General features: G+C 29.1%; 1 protein-coding gene across 1 annotated transcript in view; it reads left to right on the forward strand.

The window, feature by feature from the left end:
- The window catches only part of LOC113370953 (eye-specific diacylglycerol kinase-like), a 53007-nt gene that overhangs the window by 3550 nt on the left and 24714 nt on the right, over positions 1–24743 (forward strand). The window contains exons 2-5 of the mRNA XM_026611619.1: positions 248–386; positions 5285–5488; positions 22843–22972; positions 24619–24740. Coding sequence (XP_026467404.1) covers positions 248–386; positions 5285–5488; positions 22843–22972; positions 24619–24740 — 595 coding nt within the window. The remainder of the gene's footprint in view (positions 1–247; positions 387–5284; positions 5489–22842; positions 22973–24618; positions 24741–24743) is intronic.

Consider the following 24743-nt stretch of genomic DNA (forward strand, 5'->3'; position numbering starts at 1 on the left):
ATTCAGATATCATTTTGAAATTTAAATCATGCATTATTATGATAAATAACACTTCCTCTCGATTTTAGGAATACACATATATTTCTTATTACATTCAAACTTAACCATAAATCTAAATCTTCTTTATTCTCTCTGTATATTTTTATCTCGATCCATTTATTTTCATATTGTACTGAAAATGCACTGTTTTAAATTTATGACTCGAACCTGTTACAATATCTCATCCAATCAATGCTCTCCTTTACAGAAAAGCTTCGGGGGGCAGCACGGGTCGCGCCATCCGGAGCACCCCGGACTGGGGCGAGGCTGCGCTGAGCGGGGAGCATATGTGGCAGCCGACTTCCGTGTCCGGGGACTACTGCTACCTGGCTGACAATGACTGCACGGTCAGTGGGATAATTGAACTATTAGAGTATATCAATTTTGTTTAAGTTTAATTAAAAGTAATAGAAAAATAAAAAAATAAGGCAAATTATAAGAAACTCATAGTACCTACTAGGGAATGCAATACCGATGAAAAATTTCAATACCGGTAATTCGGTAATTTTTTATTTAAAAAACCGGACACTAATGACGAGTTGAGATAATATTCGACATTTGTTTATCCTATAGAATCACTTGAAGATATAGCTGTTTATGCGATTATAAAATTTGAAGATAAATTTGTTCCGAGAAATTTAAATTTTAGTGTATTATGTATCAAATAGCGCTTATGTAAAATTACCGAAAATATCGGTATTTTTTCGGTAAACACCGGTAAAAATACTGCCGAAAAATCGGGCGGTTTACCGGTAATTCGGTATACCGGTATACCGGTAATCAATCATATACCTACTTACATATTCACATTGAAATATATTACTTTGCATGAGTACTTAATAAAAATATTTTGCAGTGAGAAATTTGCAAGTAGAGAGAACTTTAATTAATTAATCAATTTCTTTCTTAAATATCTTTCTATTGGAAAATTCAATTTTATTTCTATATTTTTCATATTTTCGTAATTTGCTTTCTCGTGCACCTGAACATCATTATAAATCAATATTGGATTTTTTAATTCAATTCTTGTACGTAAATTATGTTTTGTAAGATTTACTGCCAAAAGCAGTATTTTTCTATTCAGATTGATATACTCCTTCCAGTAATTTTTTTTTCAGATATTCCTATTCAAATAGGAATTAAAATTTAATTAAATAACTATTAAAATGGTGAAATTCAAAGTAAATTTGAAAACTTACTTTCTTTTTTAATTTTTATAAAAATACGAATTAAGTTTATATTGGAACGTCGAGCTGAGTTTATTGGCCCTGAACTAATATTATGAATTATAAAGAATATTCGTTTTCAGATTTCAATGACTTAGGTAAATTTTAATGAACATAAGTAGTTGTCGAGACGCCAACAAAATAGTAGTTCTTTTTAAAAAAAACATTTTGAGGCCTTCGTTACTATTTTAAATTTTTTATATTTACAGTTAATCGTTAAATCAATACATATTATCAACATGGATTAATATAATCAAATCAAGTTTCATCTATTCCATTTTGGTTAATAATTAATCATTATTCATGGGCAGCAAAAATTATATTATGGTGTTGTTTCACGCAATTTTGATAATCAACCAGTGATTATTTATATAAACAAATTTGCTTTAAAATATGAAAAGTATTAACAATAGAAAATAAATACGTTTTCAAGTTGCAATACGTTTTCTATACTATAGTATAGCAACAATTTTGAATATTATAACGACAATTAATTTAACGAAGGAAAAAAACGTTATTCTACAATATTTATTGCTCTATTATTTCAGACAACATACATAATACAATTATAATACCTTATATCTATCATTCCGCATTTATTTTTTCATAATTCCCCACAACCTGGGATCCTACACAAATATTTGTGTTTACCAAAATACCATTATATCAGAATGAGCAAAATAAATAAATACATGTGTTGTATATATTCGGTTTCTAATTCTTTTATAAGAACCCAGAAGATTTATCTTGGCGGAAGCTTTTAAAAGCATGTGAGCTTTTTTTCGTTCGAGACGTTTGAGTATTAAAACTGAAGGAAAATACTGTAATATAGTACTTTTGTGCTTTGCGTTATGATGAAATATATTTTGAAAAATTGTATGATGGATTATTGCTATTAAAATAAACTCGTTAACCGTTTTGTGGTGACTAATGTACTTGCTTATAAGGTAATTAAACTACTAATAAAAAATACGTTCTCTAAATTTATTATGATTTATTTTGTAAACAGTTAAATGTATCTATTGAATAATTTTGTTTGGTCGTTTGGTTTTATTAGCGTGAATTATTTTCATTGGGCTTTTTAATTAATTTAAGCATTAATTTAATGAAATGTTTGTGTCGACAATTAAAATAAACATTAATAAATGTAACTGTCATAGTGTAGGTACTTATTGACTTCTATTTCTCAAAAAGTACAATTTTATGTTTATTTAAAAAAAACATAAATGTAATAAATTTAACCAAAAAAAAATATAATGATTTATTAATCTCTTTTATCACAAACAGAAATCGTGACAGAAAAGTTCTGTAAAAAATTATTATATTCAGTTTCTCGTTATTATCATGTTAGTTGGTTTTTCGACTCTATTCAATTTGTCTCCTATCTGTTTTTTGCTGATTAACAAAATACAATAAAAACACATAATGGACCTAGAAGAAATAGCTTGACATATCAACTACAGTAAAGGTCCGACTATTGAAAGGAAAGATATTTTGGCAATACCCACAGTGTGATTGGCAATTACCGAAACTACTACTCAATGTATTGTGATCTTTGATTGTGAACGAAATGAATTTTCCACGTTGTAGTCGAAATCAATGTTGGCATCGTATTCCGCATCATTACTTATTTATTTATGAACATCGAACGTTTTCTTCACTGTCCTCTTTAGTTAATTAGAAACTAAACTTGACCTTTGAATGATACATTTTCAGCTATATTGTTGAAGTATTAATAATTAAATATAACTAGAGTCTCCGGCGTACAAATGAATAATTGATAATGTTTGTGTTTGGTAAATTAAATATTATTTACGATGAAATTAGCAAGACTAGAATAGTCTAGTATAAACTTTCACGTAACTATTAATTGGAATAGGTGCGTTGTAATTTATTCGCTAATTCTAATCATTTGTTGTATTTTCGTATATTAATAGTTTTATTTAACTTTATAAAGAAGTTTATTTTTGCCAGAAAGCTGGATTTGCTAATTTTGCCCCAAGTCATTCTGAATCGTGTTACACCAAAATTGTTAAAAGTATGTTTAAGACACCAAAATTGGTAAAAGTATATGTGGGCCAAAATTTGATCTTTTGTCAACGTTTTCACAAAAAGAGCTACATTTTTTTCAAATATTTGAAATCCTTTATATGAAACTCGTTGTTCCTCTATATAATTGCAATATTTAATAAAATAAAATGCAATTCACGTTCAGTTTCATCAAATTTTATAAATTGATATCACTGTAGGGTGAGGCTGAGTCCAAATGCTCAAATTGGCTTTCATTAATTATACTGTCTAAACTAAATAAGTAAACGCATAACACGTTAAAAATATTATATTAAATTTAGTTAAATTCACAGTTAATTTGTGAGTATAGTAAAATGTTATTTTACTATTTTTCTAAAATTTGTCACGTGTCACTTTTTACTCCCTAGTCGAGGTAAAAAAAGATAACCAGAGAGCAAACAGATTCAATGTTTCATCTTTTAATTTCAATTTTAAAGAGGTTTTACATAAAATTCATGGGTATATTTTTCACAAAGATTCACTCTGTACAAAATAACCTTGATCTGGTATTCTATCCGAAATATTAATCAGCAGAGTTAGAATAGCTAATAATTTGATTTATCTCTTAAAAAATTTCTTTTTCTAACTAATTTACTAAATTATTTACTACTTTCTTAATATTTACTTTTGTTAGTGTAAGGGTTTAGGTGTTCCTTTTTACATCATCTACATGTAAACTTTTATATAAAAAAGCTATTGAATGAAACTTTTTTTTATGTTTTTTTTATTTTTTATTTAGCAATCAGAAATACATAAAGATTCCTATGAGCTAAATTGACAATATTCAAGAGCGATACCTAAGAGGAACTCCAATGAGATCTTCTCAGTTTAACAATTAATATGATAATAATATATTATACCTAATCTAAGACTAAAGGCCATTGTCGTTTCAATCTCCTTATGCCATAAGGTTTAGTAATGTCAACTATTGATGGGTTCGAATGTGATTCCAGTTTGCGTTTGTATTTTTCCTTGAATTCTTTGAACGTTAAATGCACCGTTTTCATGTTGAGGTCGCTGTGAATGGTTTCATTTGTCACGTACCACGGAGAATTAGAATAGTACGTAAAATTTTTGACTGAATTCTCTGAATTATAGCTATATTTGATTTGTAAGCACATCCCCAGAACTCAATTCCGTAGGTCCAGATTGGTTTAATAATTGATTTATATAGTAACAACTTATATTCAACAGAGAGCTTAGACTTTTTACGCAATTGAATCAAACTTGAAAATAACAATACATCTTAAAAAACATTTGAGTGGCGTATACATAAAAATTACATTCAGGTGTCATAAACTAAATGAAATAACTGAAAACCAAAAAACTACCAATAACAAATGTACTTTTGTTTGGAATATTGATACAACTTTACTTTACAACTTCACTTGTACTTTCCACTTTCTGATTGCGACATCGTAAGAATTTAGGTAATGGCTGGTTACACACATCGTTATTTTTTTTATAATTTTCTTGTTTTTGAAATAATGGTAGACTTTTTACTCGTGGATTTTTAAGTCCCGCTATACTTTACACAGTTCTACCAATGATGCATTCTGGGACATATTATCAATAATAACTAATAGGAAAGTTTACAGAAGATCAAAAACAAAGTTCTTCATCAATTTGTAGCCCGTGCTAGTTATATTTAATGTCCCATCCAGCGCTCATGGTTTTGACACCGAATTCGTAAGTGCCACTTTAATGACCGATAAGCCGTAGTATACGATAAACCCATTCAATTATGCCAGCAATCGATAAAGTGTTAAGTAAATTCCAACCCACTCCAACAACTATTCCTCAAGACTACACAGTTTGATTAGAAATTCCCAAACAACGCTCGACAAATATTTGTGTTGTTTCGCGTTAAAATCGATTTACCTATTTCTCAAAGCTATTTACCAGCCTGTTAATACCTAAATTACATTTCTATTTATTTATTATTGCAGAAGCACGGACCTCGGTTGAAGTGTTCGGCGTGCAAGGTGATAGCGCACGCAGGCTGCCTGAGCGCTCTCAACGAACGGGCGCGTTTCCAATGCAAACCGACCTTCCGAGATGTCGGGGTCAGGCAATACCGTGAACAGACGTGCACGCACCATCACTGGGTGCATCGGCGGACGGAGAAAGGAAAATGCAGACAATGCGGCAAGGTGAGCGAAATTCTAATTATAACACCAGTAGAAATTGAAAAAAGGTTGTGAAAGAGAGGCGCTAATAAGTTGTTGTATTTTTGAATTAGTAAAATGTTGATTTATATTAAGGGTTGTATTTGTTTGTTAAAAGAAACTAGCCAAGCCAATTATTTTTTTATGAAATATAGCAATAAACGTTATTTTTGACAGTGGAATTCAAAACGTATTTACAACATGCGTTTATATTGCGTGTGAACAAAGTATCAGGATCGATAATTCAAAATGGGTCTTATTTTAACGTTATTAATTCTGAATTCTGCACGCCCACATACAAGCACACGCACATATATAAATAAACTAGCAAACCCGACGAACTCCGTTTCGCCACCAGATGGTTTCGTGAGAAAGATGACGAAATTTTTTGTTTGTTTTATATTTGAAAAGGAAAAATTTGATTTTATTACACAACAGTAATGAATTTATTTCGATTACAAAAATGAATTGTTTTTTAGTTGAACTTCTCTAAGTAAATGAAAGTGAATCCGCAAATTATCCGTTTCATTGAAGTGCTCTTTGGTAAACCACATTTTTTGTTTTTTGGTCTGGCGTTAACACAAGCAAAGCGGATGGTTTTCTAACTCGTGAACAGGCAACGTATAACTGCCCATGTGAAAAACACTGATTTTATAAATAATCTATTTGAAATTTATCCCGCAAACACAACGCGATTGGCCTTGCGACTTGTTAATTTTCATTGCAAACGCAAGGCGAACTGGAAATTGCAATCGTTTGAAGTCAAACGGAAGACCAGTCGGAATCATTGGTATGTCACCAAATCGCCAGCAATTTTTGATTAAATGGTGAAATTCAGTGCGTGTACATCATATTTCTTGGCGGCAAGAATTGCTCGTTGTCTTAACCAAGCATAATTCTGATAATTCTCACTAATGTCACTACTCGAATTTTTAAATACAGTGCGTGAAGTTCCAGCAACTTGCATTAGGGCACGATGCCATGCACCACTAATTTTAGCTATAAAACTTGCGGAGCCTGAGACCTTTCCAACGAATGCAAAATTGTCGAAATCGGTTCGTGCGTTCTGGAGTTAAATCGTGAGGAAGGAAAACCCGACTTATTTATATATATATATGTATGTAGATATATATATATATATATATATATATATATATATAACTAGTGGTTTTCAAAAGTAATGTCTTTTAAACTAAATAACTTTAAGTTATGAGTCTAGTTTGAAATCTTGAGTTTAGTACATTCTTGAATAGCTGAATATGGGGCCGGCCCTAAATGTCCAATTTGACCTCCAACTAGTGGTGCATGCCATTGTGCCTAAAGTCAAATTGCTTGAACTACTAGAATTAAATTTCTGATGTGAAAAATCAGTAACCATAAATATCAATGATTAATAGCAATTGTTTTAAATATTTTCAAATAAATACTATATATTTTACCGCTCATTTATGGTATAGCAAATATCTTATTGCATAAGACACTTAAGAATGTTTACATTAACAAGAGATGCCGAACAAATCCATCTGATGATATTTTTCTTACGAAAATGGAATACGCATATGAAATATACATTTTCAAAGTGCATTGTGAATTTAAAATTTGCATTTAAAGTTTGAAACTTTGTATATTTCTGAAAATTTTGAAAAAAAAATGTAAAAATTTCGAAGTAAACTAGAATTTATGTTACATAACTCAAACAAAATCAGCACTCATTTTGCAAATCTCTATAAAATATCTGATAATTTTATAACCATCTGTTAATGATCATTTTTGCCCGCCAAAGAATATTTTTCTAAGTTTTTTTCTGTATCTCGGACCCCACTGAATCGGCTTTCCCAAAAATTTAATAAATTCTTCATTTGGTCAATACAAGTGAAATGTTTTATTGAATCATTCAAATATCCGCACATACAAATACATACACCTATATCCATTTTATCCAAGGTATGCTAAAATGTTCAGAAACCTTTGAAACGTAAATATATATAAAAATTTTTGTTTTCGATTTTTGAATCCTACACGAAGTTAATTATAGATATTTTAATTGGGTGGTAGAGTAAAATATTTTATTAGAGAGCAAAACTGTAATTGTTAGTATCTGAAAATAAATTTAATGATACACTATTTATTCAAATTGCAAATCATTTCATTGCACCTGTGTATTTGGTACTACATATTACAAAGCGTCTGTAACCATAAATACAGTTTAAAGCACTTATAATATACCGCAATTAATAGTACATGGATACAACTGTCGGTACATGCCATGTAGATTCAATACTAATTGCAATCGGAATACGTAAACGATTATAATTCTGATCAAAGCAACAGGACAGTTATAAATAATTATTAGACTCATGATTATCTCTTGCGTAATCAATTTGTTATATAATATTTGAAATTCAAAGTGACATTTTGGAATCATAATAATTTTACCCTAAATATAATATTAAATGAAATATATTAATTATTTAATAGTATTTATATATATTATAATTGAAATTTTATATATAAATTACTGTGAGATCATTTTCTCAATACATACTAAATATTATTTTTGGTCCATCTTCAATGTTCAACCGAAGCACAAACATTTTTATATCATTTTACTGTTTGAGCTTTATATAATAATTGAAATTTATATACATATTATTATATAAAATTATATAATATGACTATATTATATATAGTATTTGTTATTTCCAATTAGGGCATATTTACACAGCTTCGCATCAGTGAATAACACCGACATTATTTTGTACATGTTTGCATCTCCTGTTTAGGTTTAATTAATTAATTAATGGTCGGATTTTGGTAACTGACTTTTTAATATAATTTAATGGGCAATTTTTAAGCTTAACAAAATATTTTTAGCCGTAAATAATTCACAATTTGTAGGCTTTTTTATTTGGTTCTTTTTTAATAAATAGAAATCAAAGTATAACTTTTAATACAGAGAGAAAAATATCATAATTTTCTACTAATTGGCTAAAATATTGATAAACTTTTTCAATTTAAGGCATTTTGCTTTGAATCGAGTTGTCATTCAATTGAATGGACGTCAACTGTAATCAGTAGCTATATACAAAACGTACAGATGCTTCGGCATAGATTCTGATTAGAAACGCTCAATCTTGCGAGTAAATTCTAAACTTTAATGAATTTTTATAATTCAACGTATATGCGTATTGATTAATTTGCTCACCCCACTATGTAATTTTTGGTATATAATATCAAGCTCAAAAATTATGGATTTTTCCATGAACAAATATTTCCACAAAATAATGTTTTACCAGTTACTATTAGACTAGTACCATTGTTTGATATATAATTAGTTATACATTATTTAATATATAATTATATTATCTTCGAATTCTAAACGAGCTCATTATACCTGAATAATTTGAATGGACTTTTGTTACCAAAAACTCGACATACAATTCAATTTATGTTACACTAATATTTGTTTTCCATCTCTTTGTAAATCTATATATAGAAACGGCTTTTGCTTGCTAATTAATATTTTGTGGTAGAATATAATTCAGAAATCTTCTGTCTGATGAGTGATCATAGAGAAGACTGATGCGAAGGCGTAGGAAAATTGAAACATACTCTTAATATGGGAAAAATTACATCAATAATAGATAAAGGATTCTGAAATAGTGTCTCAATGTGGGCTCGCTCGTTGGAAAGTGGTTAGAACGACTGGACTCTTATCAGTAGTCCAGGATTCGATCCTGTTTCGAGCAGCCTAAATGTCAGGAGTAGTGACATCAGTTTTCACTTGGAAATATAGATACTAATATGTTTCCAAGTGAAAACAGCCCCCTCATTTGGCATTGGTGCATCAACAGATATTTGCCCTATTATAGAATTTTTAATAATAATTCAATACACAGAGATGGGACAACTGTTTGGGTTGCCATCTGTAGAACTAACTAGTATTGGGTCTAATTACGACAACATCTATCGGGTTCTCACTCTTAGGTTCTAATTGCTGTCTCAAAGAATATCTCAAAGAATACAAAGCAGATAGTATTTACACCTATTTTCAGAATTTTCCTACGCAAGAAGAGTTTGCTTGGCTTCTACGTTGATACTTCACATTACATTTTGTTGAAAAGATTCTACGTGAAGTAACAGAATACTTCTGATATTTTTATCTACAACAAGAATTTTTTATAAATATAGCAAGTTCTAAGGTTTCGTTCTGATAAAAGACAAAATGTTACTTGATACAAAAATAAATTTGCCCTATTTATGAACAATTTTCCTTTGAAGTCATTGGCATTATGTAGTCGCATATACCTTCAGAAACATAGGCATATCGTGTGACAAGTCAGACGTCTGGAAGGTGGGCGTAATTTAAAAGCAAAACTGTTTTTCATGCATATAAATTTGAAAGAAAACAGTAGGTGTAACAGACGTTTAGACAACAGAAAAACGATTTTAAGGATTACACGGAGTTATATTGCGAGTAAAATGGTAATCGTAAATGAAAAGGATAAAATTGTAAATGATACAAGTTTTATTGTTATCACAATATATTTTTTATATTCATCAAAAAAATATGATCATGATAAAACAAACCATGTGACATGAATGAATCATTATGGCTATAACTTATTGGAAATTTTAAAATATTGTTGTAGAAAAATATCAGCCGCATATTTTTTATGAGAACGTATATAATTTGTGGATAATCCTAATAGGTAAAAAATATCTCAAGAAATGAAACCGACAAAAAGTGGCTTGAAGGTGTATTCTGAAATAGAGTCATGAATTTTAGGTCATTTTTAAATCATCGTAAAAATGGTAATCAATAAATTACAAGTAATAATAAATATTTCTATTATTTTTTTAAATTTATTTATTAACATAAAATGTGGCTTGAAGGTGTATTCTGAAATAGAGTCATGAATTTTAGGTCATTTTTAAATCATCGTAAAAATGGTAATCAATAAATTGCAAGTAATAATAAATATTTCTATTATTTTTTTAAATTTATTTATTAACATAAAATTAATAAATTTTAAAAACAATAACAAACTGGGGGGCGCACGGCATCGTGCCTTAAGGCAAATTGCTGGAACTTCCCGTACCAAAAATATTTTTTTTTAAAGATTAACATTTTTGAAAAAAAATTTACTCTGAAAAATTAGATTTTTGGGAAACTATAATTTTTTGACAAAAATTTACTGTTTTCTGTAAAAAAGACTTTTTGAAGAAGAGTGTATTTTGAAATATTTTGAAAATTCTGAACTTTTTTCAAAGCAATCGTGCTGCTTTAACTGCATTGAGACGAAATATCGAAGTGCGTAAGCGCCGCGCCGCCGGCTAATGGATAAGCATTGGTACGGAACCCATAGGAATGTAAACAAAATTTATACTTATTGTTAAAATGTCTATTAAATATCTGAAAATTTGATGTGCATATGTCTAATGATCATTTTTGACCGCCAAATGGCATTTTTTTTTTACTTTTTTTATTAGATCTCCGAAACCGCTAGACTTTTCTCCATGAAAATTTGATCAGTTTTTTATCTTGTTAATACAAGTAAATTGTTTTTGAATTATTCAAATCGGACGCTCCATTCTCTTAAAAACTGAGTTACCGTTTTTGGCACTTTTTGTCCCATATCTTCGGAACGGTTAGACCTGCCTTCGCCAAAAACTACTCAGCACGTATCCTTATCAATACGAATTGAATGTTTTTTGAAATATTCAAATCGCTTCATCCGTGTTCCCGAAATCGTCGACGAAAATTTGTTTCCGCACACACATACACACATACACGCACACATACATCCATTTTTTTCTAAAGAATGCCAAAATATTCAGAAACCTCAGATATATAAAATTTATAAGATATATAAACATTTTCATTTCCGATTTTTTGCGATTACTATAACTTACCCTACGGGAAGTTAAAAAGTTAATAATTTTAAAAATTAGCATTGTTTCAAGGGGAGGATTTCAAAAGTTGACACATGATCAAGTACACGTTTGCAACCCTCCAAGTGAAAAAAAGATCATTTTCGTACCACTTTTTTGAGTTTCTAGATTTTTTCCAAAATAGTAAAAATGTAAAGGAGAGAAGGCTATAAAGAAGACTCTTTGAAAATATCAGGTGAATCGGCCCAGTAGAACTCGATAAAACATGTGCGCAATGCGCACACATGATGCACAATTGAAAAAGACAGTTTAGAAAAAAATGCGTTTAAAATTTTGCAAAAACATGGAAACAGAAGGAGATTATCATGATCAAAAAGGTGTATCTCTAAAAAAATTCAAATTTTAAAAAAATGCTTCGTACATATATACTTGATAGCTGAAAGTTTCGAAAGCATGAAAAAAACAAAAAACGATTTTTTTAAATTTTTGCTCTAGAATACCCCCTCAAGTGCATTCAACGTAAGATCCTTTCCTAATAATATCAGGCATCAAATCACATAATCGTTCGTTTACTATTCTCTATCTGATATTAAATTAAGCTTGACAAGTTTCGCACAGTGTCGTGTGCTACTAAAGAAAACAACCCTAGCCAAGATGAATAAACCCAGACACACGTGTTCATGTGCCAAGGGAAAAGTTCCACCATAATGACACAACATGAGTTTGCAGTTGTTCCGTAATTGCCATATCTCGATTTGCTCTATTTTGTAAAACACACGTTGTTCTGGAAAAATAGAGAAAAATAATTATGTCGACGTATTCTAATTAAGCAATATTGTTGCCAAGTACGGTTTGCTGAAATTATTTTTAGTCATGCGACAGTTTATTATTAAACCAATATGAAGGAAATGGTTTATAATGCGGTACTACTTTAATAAGTACAAAAGAGTTGCTAATAAACATATTGCTTTATTAACTTGTTCTGAAGTATGATTTCGAAATATTGCTATAAAATCGTTAAAGCTTAGAGATTTCAATAAAATACTGCAATTATTCAGTTTACTTTGTTGAATTAGTGATTGTTTTTACTATTCGAGTCATTATTTGAAGACAGAAATAAATATTTCTAAAATTATTATACGGAAACTATACCATACAGTAATAAGTATTTTATATATTGTATTTTGAATTATGTGAAATAAAATAATGTTATATATCAAATGTCATATTCTGTTATAAATCATGTATTGATTAATAGCTTAATTGTTACCTCCGCTATGTTAAAAAAATGATCAATTATATCATCATAAATCGTTATCGTTATATTTTTAATCCTGGAGTAAACTAGTTGGGTGTATGGCATCGTGCCTTAAGGCAAATTGCTGAAACTTCCCGCATCGTAACGAAATGTTCGAGGAATACTGAATGTTTTGAAATAGATTATTATTAATATTGTAACATTGTCTAATATTTATAAGAAATATATAAACTGAATTGCAAAGTTGAAATTATTTTTTGAAAGTATATTAGAACTTTAGTCAGAATTAAAAATAAAATCTGAATTATTTTTGATATACAAAAAAATAAATAAAAAAGTTGAAACAATTTTTTTTTCCAAAATCAATTATTTTGTTAAGACAAGCATAAATTTCTTTAAATCGGACGCTTAGTCCTCTCAAAAACTGCCATTTTTTGCACATTTAGCTCCGTATCTTTGAAATGGCTGGGCCTGCCTTTGCCAAAATCTGATAAACACTTCTCCCAATCATTACTAATTGAATGTTTTTTAGAACATTCAAATCGGATGCTCCGTTCTTTCAAAAACTCGATTTCTATTTTCTGCACTCTTTGCTTTTTATCTCCGTAACTGCTGGTCCTGCTTTTGCCAAAAACTAATCAGCTCTTTTCCCTATCAATAAGAATCGAATGTTTTTTGAACCATTCAAATCGGTTGATCCGTGCGCCCGAAAACGTGACTGGAAATTTGTATTCATACATACATACAAACACACACAGACACATCCATTTTTTCTGAGGTGTGCCAAAATGTTCAGAAACCTTCAAAACGTCGAGAAATGTAAAAATTTTCAATTTCGATTTTCGGTCTATTACAATAACTTACCTTACGGGAAGTTAAAAATAGCCCATATGTATATATCAATAAGAATTAAAATTTAGCATCTTTTAGAATTGTTACAATCGAATTTTAAATTTTGCCATGATTTATTGATCCAAACCTTGGTGAATTTCCATAATTACAAAACTCCGGTACAGTTTATGATTGAAGATAAATTACAATTTCGTCGGAAATTTTTGAAACACGGCTCAACCGATTTGAATGATTAAACAAATATTTGATTACTATTGATAAGTCTGCTGATTAATTTTTGGACAAAAAACTTAAACTTCTCTTTTAGCTAATTTTTTCAAACTTTAAAGAAAAATTGAATTTTTTTTAACAAATTTAATTTTCGGTACGGAAAGCCCCTGCAATTTGCCTTAAGGTACAATGTCATTTACCACTAGTTAAATTAATAATGTTGAGTAAATGCATGTATAAAATAATTAAAACAAAGTAAATTAAACAAATGATTATTACCAAACTTCAAACTTCAGGTATCTTTCTAGAAGCTAGAGTAATCCGAGATGATTTGTTATTCCGCATATATGAACTTCCATATTCCTCGGCGTAATTAAAACTTAAACACATAACTCGCAATTTTCGCGACACGACATGCTAAAAGAGACTTTGGATGAACAAGGAACCACCTTAGTGAGAAGAACACTTTGTGAATTTCGAATTGTTTTCTCCCTGTACTTTTGTTATTACCACGCACTTCAGAGTTCGCTCTTGTGTTATAGAAGGAACTGTGCATTACCTGCCTCCGCGAACAAGAACAACTTCAAGGAAAGGCTTTGCATTTCGAGAGATACATGTTGATGTTTCTTGAGATATGAACGCCTCTTTTGTTATATTGATCTATAAGTTTGTTGTTTCTGACTTAAGACTGGATTTATTACAGACTTAGGAAAATGTGTAGGTCGGGAGATCTTGATCTTCAGTGGGTCGACAGTATTGCAAAATACTTCATGTGGTATTCTTTTTCATTTTAGTTTAATTTTACGATGTGTTTTATTAACACGACTATAAGATTTTATAACAACAAAATTTGAAAATAGAAGGAAAAGATGATGTATAAACAGCCATCGTCTTGGTTCTTACGATAGCGATTATTGGGAGAACAATAGGAATGATTGAAAATCTATACAAACAGTTGTTATTAGTTTCTTTGGATTTGAGCACTGTTGTTTATTTTACGAGACCTGAATATAATCTTCAAGTATACGTTATTTAATTGTTTTATAAGATGTATTGCAATTTTAAGCTAGATTCAACAGTTTTTTTATACAACCTTTATAAAAGCTTACATGAGTGGGATAAAAAGGACCAACTGAACCTTTTAAACTGAACCTTTATCTTGACAAAGGCATGAACAATAAAAAGTAGCATATAAAACAGTAAATTAAGTTCAAAAAAGCAATTTTACAAGAAGTAAATCAAATAAATATTTATTCCAACTATGCTGCTGAATAGTTCTTACCAAATACCTGATCACGGTTATATAATCAACTAATGTAGAATTTACATTCTACATTAGTTGAATAATTTAGCTATCATTTTAAAAAATTCCTCTTAAAACTAAATTAAGCCATGATAATTGTTTGCGCGCTTGTCGTTGCATTTTACCCCGCCAATGGGGTAAAAAGGATCAGGTGATAAATAATTGAAAAACAGTAAAAAACACATTTTTATAATTATGAATTAGCTGGGAGTTTTACTGAACCTTGTCAGATAGTTGTTTAATTGATATCTATTATTTCTCGTGATATAATTGGTTTGATTTTCACAAAATAATTGCTAAAAGTCAAATTGGACCTTTGAGCCCCACCCTACCTTGTTTTATATTATTTTAAAATTATTTCTCATTTTGCGTCCCGATTTGACCAGGACAGTCCTGGGTTTCCACCTTGTGTCTCGAATTTTGATAGAAGGAAGCAATATTTGTCACTGATTCAGATATTTTGTTCTGAATTGTCCTGGTTTTTCAAAAATTAATAGGAAAATTAACAAAAATTATGAAAACATGCATATAAGTGCTCATTTTTTCATATTAATTATGAATAAAATTCAATATAATTTTATACAAAGCTCAAAAGCTAAAAAAACATAGATCGAAAAAAATAAGATATAATATAATATAGATAAAAGAGTATTGCATATAATCTAATAGTAAAGTTCTCACTAAAAGCCTGCAATTCTTATTAAAAAAAATTAAATAAAAAAACTGTTTTTGGTTGTATTTTCAAATAGCATTTATTATTTTAAAGACACCCCTTTCTCTCCCGTTCCGGATTACCATAACTAAAAATTATCGTTCCGGTTTTTTCTTAAAAAAATATGGTCACCTTAATATCAGGATCAAGATTAGAAAGAAATATTGACAAAGATATATTTTTAAATTTGTTTACTTTGTCATTTCTGGCATAGTATGTAATTTAAAGACAAGTTTATTAATAATAAAATTAATTTAAATGAATTTAATGAATTTCAATCTTTATCAAATTTGTATGTACTAAAAACTGTTAGTTTCTATTTGTATCTACCTTACAACAGAATTCATAGCACATTGTTTGTTCTAAATCACTAGGTATTATACTTACCAGGTGTAACTTTTATCCCATGCTTTCTGATTCACGTGTGACTATTAATATTGCGAATTATAATCTGAAGACGTGCGTAATCCTATGCGTACAAAAAATATCATTTAGAGAAATTTATTCCCGTCATGTGTCAAGAACGCGAAAGATATGAAAATTTTTCACATACGCGTGTTCGCTTTCATAGCTTGGATCATCTGAGATCAAGCAATATTGCTTGTGACATATAAATGTTTTCTTGGGTTCTGGATGCCAGACGTTTATCTCGACCCGATTTATTATATATGACACTGAGAATATGAATTCGTCATAATACTTGCAATATTGTATTACGAAGAATGTTTTATAGTAAAATAAATAAATAAATTTTATTACAAAAATTCGACAGCGTTTTACGTCTAACAATAATTAATATATTCTCAATCTCAATCCTGCTGTATAACCAGAAATTCATTTAACTCTCAAATTACGTTTCTGAATCAAGGATTCCTTTATAAAGACATTTTCAATTTCACTTTTTCTTAATTTATCTTTAATGATAAGAATCGTCAATTCGAGATCTATCAAAGTCCGCAAAAGCGCCCAACTCAATCGACTTGCAAATTCGTGACCGTGAATACGAAATCTTTTTCTCGTTCAACAGTCATCATCTTCGGCAGCCTAACTTTGGACTTGGTAACAGTAGTACAGGGATTGGGTGAAATAATATAAATCAAAAAGGTGAAATCTACAAATCCTTCTTGTGAAGTACGTTTTACAATTTGGCGACTTCAACAACTTAATTTTCTGCATTTTGTTGAACAGCAACCATGACTATCCTTATATCTATCATAGGCTTTTAATGTGCCTGGGCCAATTTGTTATCAATTTACGAGTTTATGATCTAAATATGATTGCAAGTAAAAATAGCCTTTCGGGACATTGACAAAATATATATTATATACCAAATCACTATTAGAAATATTTAATTTTTAGCTGCATCAAAAGCCCATGGCACACATAAGCATAGTCATGCTGTTCATAAAAGTGCAAGGAATTAACTTGTTGAAGTCGTCAATATCCTCAAAGACGAATTTTACTTGAAATCAAATTTAGGCGATCTAATAGTGATGTGATATGTAATATATATTTCATCAATGTTCTGAAAGACCATTCTTACTTTAAATGCTATTTAAATCTAAATCTCTCGAATTAATATCAAGCTGTCCGAGACGAGATTAGAGCGTGGAATCTGTATTTACAAGACCAAAGCTTCTTGCGTTTAGACACGCTGATATATTTTTATTTATTCTAGTACATAAAGAGGGACATCTTTTTTATCAGTATACTACTTAAATACTGAGTGAGGATATTGAAGAACTATGTTTTTGGCCCTTTTAATAATTCAGTTCTACTAAATATTATTCTAGTTATGATTGGATGTTTCAATGGTCGGTGCCTCTACTTTTCATTCCAGGATTTTAATTTTAAATAGGCTTTTTTATGATCTATAACCTAGACCAAAGGGGGCGTCTATTAATCACGTGAGGTTTTTTGGGGGAGGGGAGGTTTGACAAAAAATCACGAAATATCACGTGAGGGAGAGAGGAGTTATCACGTGTATTTATTTTTTACCTGATTTGTTTTTAAATCCAATTTTTTCATGTAACTAAAAGTACACGTAATGTTTGGCGGGGGAGGGGGGGTCAATTTGGAGTATTACCAAAAGTCCAAAAATCCTTAAAAAGTCGATCGCGTGATTAATGGACGCCGCCAAAGTTCTTTTGCATCCTAGTAGCTTCAAAGCTCTTACTTTTGTTTGAAGTCATAATTAAGCAGACAGAATGCAGTTATTGTAAAATTATTTTTAACACTTCTTGGATTTATGTGCTCCTTTTCCTTACCTATCTCACTAGTCAGTTCATACTTATCAATAGTGTCCATTTTATTTTTGCAGACTCAATTCAATCCAGCTTCTTGTCTATAGCTATCTTTTTCCTAAAAGGAATCCCAATTGATAAATACAGGCAAATTTATTCTCAGCACGTACCTCAGAATCGAGTCCGCCATCTGTCTACTATTTCACGCCGTTTTCCAACCACAATGCCGAGATAAATGCATAAGCAAAAGTTTTCGACGCCGTTAAAGACTACAAATTTTATTTCCCTGGAATTTCACAATATTTCTATTTAAATGGATTTAGATTTGTATTTAAATGTTCTTTGCAATTAATTTCCAAACGAAATTAATAAAATTAAAGACTAAATAAAATTAGGGTAATGGCTGGCAAACTACCAATTAATTTGATATCATGAATTTTTAGTATCTATTTAAAATGTAATTAAATGTGGAAATAACAAATAAAAAATCTTTAAGATATTATTGATAATAAACCATTAATTGATTAATAACTCTTGATTAATTCATTTATAATATTGTATTTTTCTGGCATACCTTAGTAGCCCTTTGGCAATAATAAGTCCGACATTACTTGATTTATTTAATTTTCTTCAGCATTTAAATATTTTTTAAGTGAATTCAAATTTGAAGATTTATCAAAGTAAATAATATGAAATAGGGTGGTCCTTAATATGAAAAATGCTTGCAAAATGATACAAAAACTCTGACAATTTTAGCTCTTAATATTAACTTCAAAATATTGCGCACTCCAACTAAAGTTTCTTATGGAACTAACAAATAATTTTATTTGTTTTTTAGAACCCTATGACTTAGCGACAAGCATATCAAGATTTAGAAAATAACATTGTATTTGCTTATTTTAATCATAAATAAAAAAAATTACAACAAAAATGTGATATATCTTATAAAATAAGTAATTACTTTGGAAGAAGATGCAAGATGGTTTGGTTGGAGTATTGAAAATAAAATGATTTATTCAAAATCTTCATTCATACAATTATACAATTCACTTTTCTTTAATTAAAATAAGGAGAGTAAGAAACAATAATGTATCTGACAACGCAATAAGCTGATGTCGATCTTACGGTACTGGCACAAAAATACATAAATAATTTTATCTATTTATTTTCCTGATAATTGTATAATAAGATTATTATGAATTCATTTTAAAATAATTTTCTTCTTGTGTAATATACATACTTCAATTAATTGAACATGTGATAATAGTTAGTGCGTACTGCGGACCTTAATTGAATTGGTTAGTGATAAACTTTTCGTCATTCAAATTTTATTTTGTATTTTTGTATACTGTTACGCAACTGCGTAAAAGGTTACCTATAGTGCAAAAGCATTTAAAAATATGATTGGTATTGATCGTCGAAACTTTTTTTTATTTAACAAAAACTTTTGCGCGATACTGCAGTGCCAACAGTAAATAAAATAGAAATGTACAAAAAGCTGAGTGATCTTTACTGTTTACCGTGCCAACGGAAATAAAATGCGACATTTTCAAATGAACAGAATTGCGACATTTTCAAACAAACAGAAATGCTACGTATATTTTTTGTGGGTATGTGAAATTTGGTTATTACATATATTGACTTTAACTTTTTATAATAATCTTTTCACATCAAGATATTTTACCACCTACTTACTTGTATATTTTTAACTTTCCGAATGATAAGTTTATGTTTTTGCCAGAAAATCTAATTTGCTAAATTAATGTTTGTGCAATTTGAGCTAAAATTTGACCTTTTGTTGAATTTTTCTCAAAACGTGGGCATGGTAAATGGACAAAATTTAAAAAGCACACGCTTTGATTAGTTTTGGAACCATTTCTTTACAGTTGAAAAAAATGTATAAATACTTCTGTCCACGAATCTGAACCACTGATTTTGAAAATTTAAAATTGTTTAAACTTATTCAATCGATCTTAGGAACTTATTCAATCGATTTCTTTTGAGTTGGAAGAGGTGTTCAAATTTTTCCGTCTACGATTCTGAAAATATAGACCTGTTCAATGGGAAGTTGATTAGTTTGGTAAAGATCGATAAGATTTTTTTTATAATTTAAATACAATTAGTATATATACTAAAATATATAAAATAAATACCACATTTTTTTTATAAATCTCTTTTATCTTATATAGTTATATCATGATTTTTTTGTGTCTGCGTTCCATATTATATATATATATATATATATATATATATATATATATATATATATATCATGGGACAAATGATCAAATTCTCTGATCAAAGGAAAAGAAGACAATGTAATATTTTTTAATAAAATTTTTGAAGCCAATTAAAAATATATTGTATATCGTCGCTGAAGACTTTGGTACAGATGTATTCATTTGTTACTTTGGAATGGGTGAAGAAAAAAATATCCAAAAATAAGGAAAAATAAATATGTTCAATGAATTAATTAACTTACATTACCTTCATGGTTTGTTATAATAATTGAAAAAACATAAAGGTAATTTTCAACATTTTGCCATTCTTTATATACGCGTGTGTGGATTCGCGCGTGTACGTATGTGCGGATACAAATTTTGGTCGACGATTTTGGGCGCATAGATCAACCGATTTGAATGATTCAAAAACATTTAATTTTCATTGATTTGTTTTTGGCACAGGTAGAGACAACCGATGCGTAATTAATGTTTCATTAATTTAGAATAACATCTACTGTACCAGTCAAATAATTGGCCTAATTTGCATCATGCGTAATTGATTATTTTTCTAACAGAGCATTAGTAAATATAAAATTTTATATATAATACACAAGCAATAATACAGTCCCTTACGATAATATTAATCTCCATGTATTTAAATTAAGTACACCTACTCAGTCTGAAAGGCCCCAAAACGTCTTTTGTTTTCTTTTTGGTAAATTTACGTATTTAGGAAGTTTTTCCTTTCATCTTTCCTTCAGCTTGAACGAAACGCGTCTGCTGGGTTATGAAAAATGATATTTTAATGTATTCTTTTCAGCCTCATCCATAAACGTGCTTTTCGGCGTCTGCATTTTACAAAGTTATTCTAAGCTCTCGAGTTTTTGTTAGATCTTATCTAAAAATATTATATGTCTATGATTTTTATCGCAGACACAATTTGCTACTAGACACAAGATCGTTGTACTAGCTCTAGTCTGTTTTGATAGAAAATGTATTCATGTTGCCGTCGGATATGGTAATTTTTATAGAGCGAATTTGTATAGACGGCATTAGTTTGATATTCATTCTATTTTATCATCCATAAATAATAATGATTTGTCATTTAAATGAATTATACATTGAATTAATCGCCTATTGAGTTTTTTATACAATTTATGCAGTATCGAAATCACTCTGAACTGCAGAATAATAAATTAATTGAGCGCTCATCAATTCATTTTTATTATTGAAACTAAATATACAGTGCGTCAATCATATACCAATATTATTCTGGTCAACTCAATACCAGATTTAACATATTAATAATGCATATTTTTCATTCATATATGATGATGTATAGCTATTATTTGTACTTCATTATCTCTGTATTAAAAATTGAACGACAATGACAATTAAAAAGATATATGATTTCATAGAACAGTATTCAGAAAATAAAGATTAACTACTAAAAGGTACTACAAAATAGTTCAATTTAACCATTTAAAAATTTATGATTAAAAATGAATGCACTGGTTTTGTTTCATCGCAGTTTTGATCAATTAAAAGTGGATTTTGTTCATTTATATATGATAGAATATTTTTAATTTGGATTTTATTGTACATCATTGTAAAATAGTATAGTTATTTGAATTTTATTATTCTTTTTATGTTCGAAATTTTTGTGATGATGTCACAATTTTGTATTTGTTATTTGGAAGGAAATTTAATGAAACGTGAAATAAATGGTAATAACAAATATTAAAATTTAAATAAATGTACTAATATGAAAAAGTATTAGGAACTAATACATAAGACAAAAAATAACAAGGAGCACGTGAAATTTTGCCTCAAGGCGAGTTGTAATAATATTTTCAGATGTGCATATAACAATAGACTCAATAAAAAATAAAATTTAGCGACTTTTAATATTGTTATGATAGTATTGTGAATTCTGGCACAATATATTATTAAAAGCGTCATTACCATACCAAGGTTTCATAAAAATCCTCAAAAAATGTCAATTAATTTCGAAAAGACGTCTCGACCGATCATTACCAAAAATTTATCAGCAAAACTTCCAAGTGATCGTTTTAATTGTTTTTTTTTTAATTTGTAAAATAGGTTCAGGGCTTTGCATAAACACGGTCGAAAAAAATTTTCGAAAAAAAATCGTGAAAAAATATTAAATTTAGATGCACACAAAGAAATACTTATTTAAATTCAGTGATAAAAAATGGAAATAACTTAATCATTATTTATAAGAAATTATTTATTAAGTAAATAGTTAAAATTATATAATTATCAATAAAATGTTATGAATTTTATATCGAATGAACAATACGAAGGCCTACTCTTTAAAATAAAAAAATATTTGCCGCACAAGATATTTTTACTATTGAAATGTTACTTAACAAACAGATTATTCAGAATTAGAGTTGGAACAGAAACATAAGAATTACGTAATTCCAAGCCTGGAGTTCCACAAGGGAGAGTTTTTTAGGGTCACTTTTGTATCTAACACACACGACATAGCGAGATCAACTAATATTTTTAAAATTGATGTTTAACAGACCTCTGCATTTTGTGTATCAATTCAGAGCTACCTGATCTTCATTAAGTTTTGATTAGGAATGATTTCATTAATATTTTTCCTTTTTTTCAGTCGTTACAAGCGAAATTGTCGTTCAGTTCGAAAGAAATCGTGGCCTTAAGTTGTTCCTGGTGCAAAGCAGCGTATCACAATAAGGAGAGTTGCTTCAACATCCAAAGGATAGGCGAGGAATGCTCATTAGGTGAGTTGCAGAATTATTTCCTTGTTAGACAAAACGCAACGTTGACGGTTCTAATTTAATTAAAACGACGTTCTATTTTCATTTACCCCGAATAAGAGATCGTATCAATCTTACTGTTTATAAGTTTGCGACTTGATTAAAAATACGCGGAGTCGACTCGTTAAGATTACATTGAATCAGACTGCTGCAAAGATAGGGTTGACAGATCTGGAATGACTAAAACATTCAGGCAATCATGAGAAAAATTAGGCTATTTGTTAATAATTTACACTATGAGAAATATAATCATTAATAAACGAATTTTGCCGGTTCTTGTATGATAAATTTAGATTGAACATTGTATATTTGTTATTTGCTTTTTATTATTTTTTATATTTGTGATTTTTCTGTGATGACGGTTTAATATCGTCATTGTTGTATGGATCAAAATTTGAATAATCTCTAAAAATCTGAGTGGCAGGATTGAATTTGCTATTTTATAATGCTGAAATTGTACCAACGACTAGCATAATGAAAAAAGATAAGTTTTATCAGTTTACATTATTGTTTACTTGTTTGTCTGGGCAAAAGTTCAATTGTTTCTCTTCACCCCGGGCACATGTTTGTTCTACATCTTTTTTCCTCTACTTTCAAATATTGTTATTGAAAAAATCGTAACTTTATTTGGTTTTATTCGCTCTACCCTATATGATAATAATAATTTTATTTATGGTTTATTACAAAATTTTCACTATGAAACTAGTTTTCCATGTCTTGTATGTTTTGATTGTTGACATAGAGTTTATCTTAATTTATACTATAAATATTTTTTATGGAATAATTAGTTCTCGACAAGACAAATGATTATTTTTGTTGATAGTTACGTATTTATCGAATGAAAATTTCTGTAAAATATATTGAAATTATTAACCTTATACCTTATTGTCAAGAAAAAAAATCGAATTTCTTAAAATTATAAGTGTAACTCAGTAGTCTTACTCACTTCAGCGTTCTATAACATGGACTATAATACATATGTCAGTTTGGGTTACATTCTAATATTTTGTATATGATTTCTTGTTTTCTAAATACATTTTTTACTGATTTTATTTCTAGATTATGAATTGTTTTTGAATTATGGATTGTTTTGTTTGAGAGACGATTGTTTTGTTTGATCATAAACAACAATAGCACAAATATTTTCCTAAAATCGTATTTATAACCATAATAATCTTTATTATACAAATTCCTCACTCGAATCTTTAACAAATTATTTGCTCGAAATACAGATTATCTCGAGTAGAAATCAAAGCATTCACATTCCATGAATCAGATTTGATTATCAACGTTTGAATCAAGCGAATTAAAATATTTGGTCTTCTCCTTAATCAAACGTTATTTGAACAGAGAACATCACACGAATATTAAATCATCTCCTATGGTTCCTTTGTTTGATTTAAAACTCAAAGTAACTGAAACTGGGTAATATATATATATATATATATATATATATATATATATATATATATATATATATATATATATATATATTATATATTTATATATATATATATAAATTTATAATATTTTTCTTATTACTTTCTTGTTTTTCCTTCTGGCTTTAAAAATTAATTCACATACTAACTTATGAATAATTTTGTTCCCAGGTAACCACCAGGGAATCATAGTGCCTCCTTCATGGATCGTCAAGTTGCCGAGACGCGGGAGTTTTAAATCATCTTTAAGGAAAACGCCGAAGAAAAAATCGTCGAGCAAGAAAAGGTCCAAGGTA

Source organism: Ctenocephalides felis, unplaced genomic scaffold (assembly GCF_003426905.1).
Source record: "Ctenocephalides felis isolate EL2017-DRISC unplaced genomic scaffold, ASM342690v1 CF-g0.4_SCAFFOLD_01492, whole genome shotgun sequence".
Taxonomy (NCBI): Eukaryota; Metazoa; Arthropoda; class Insecta; order Siphonaptera; family Pulicidae; genus Ctenocephalides; species Ctenocephalides felis.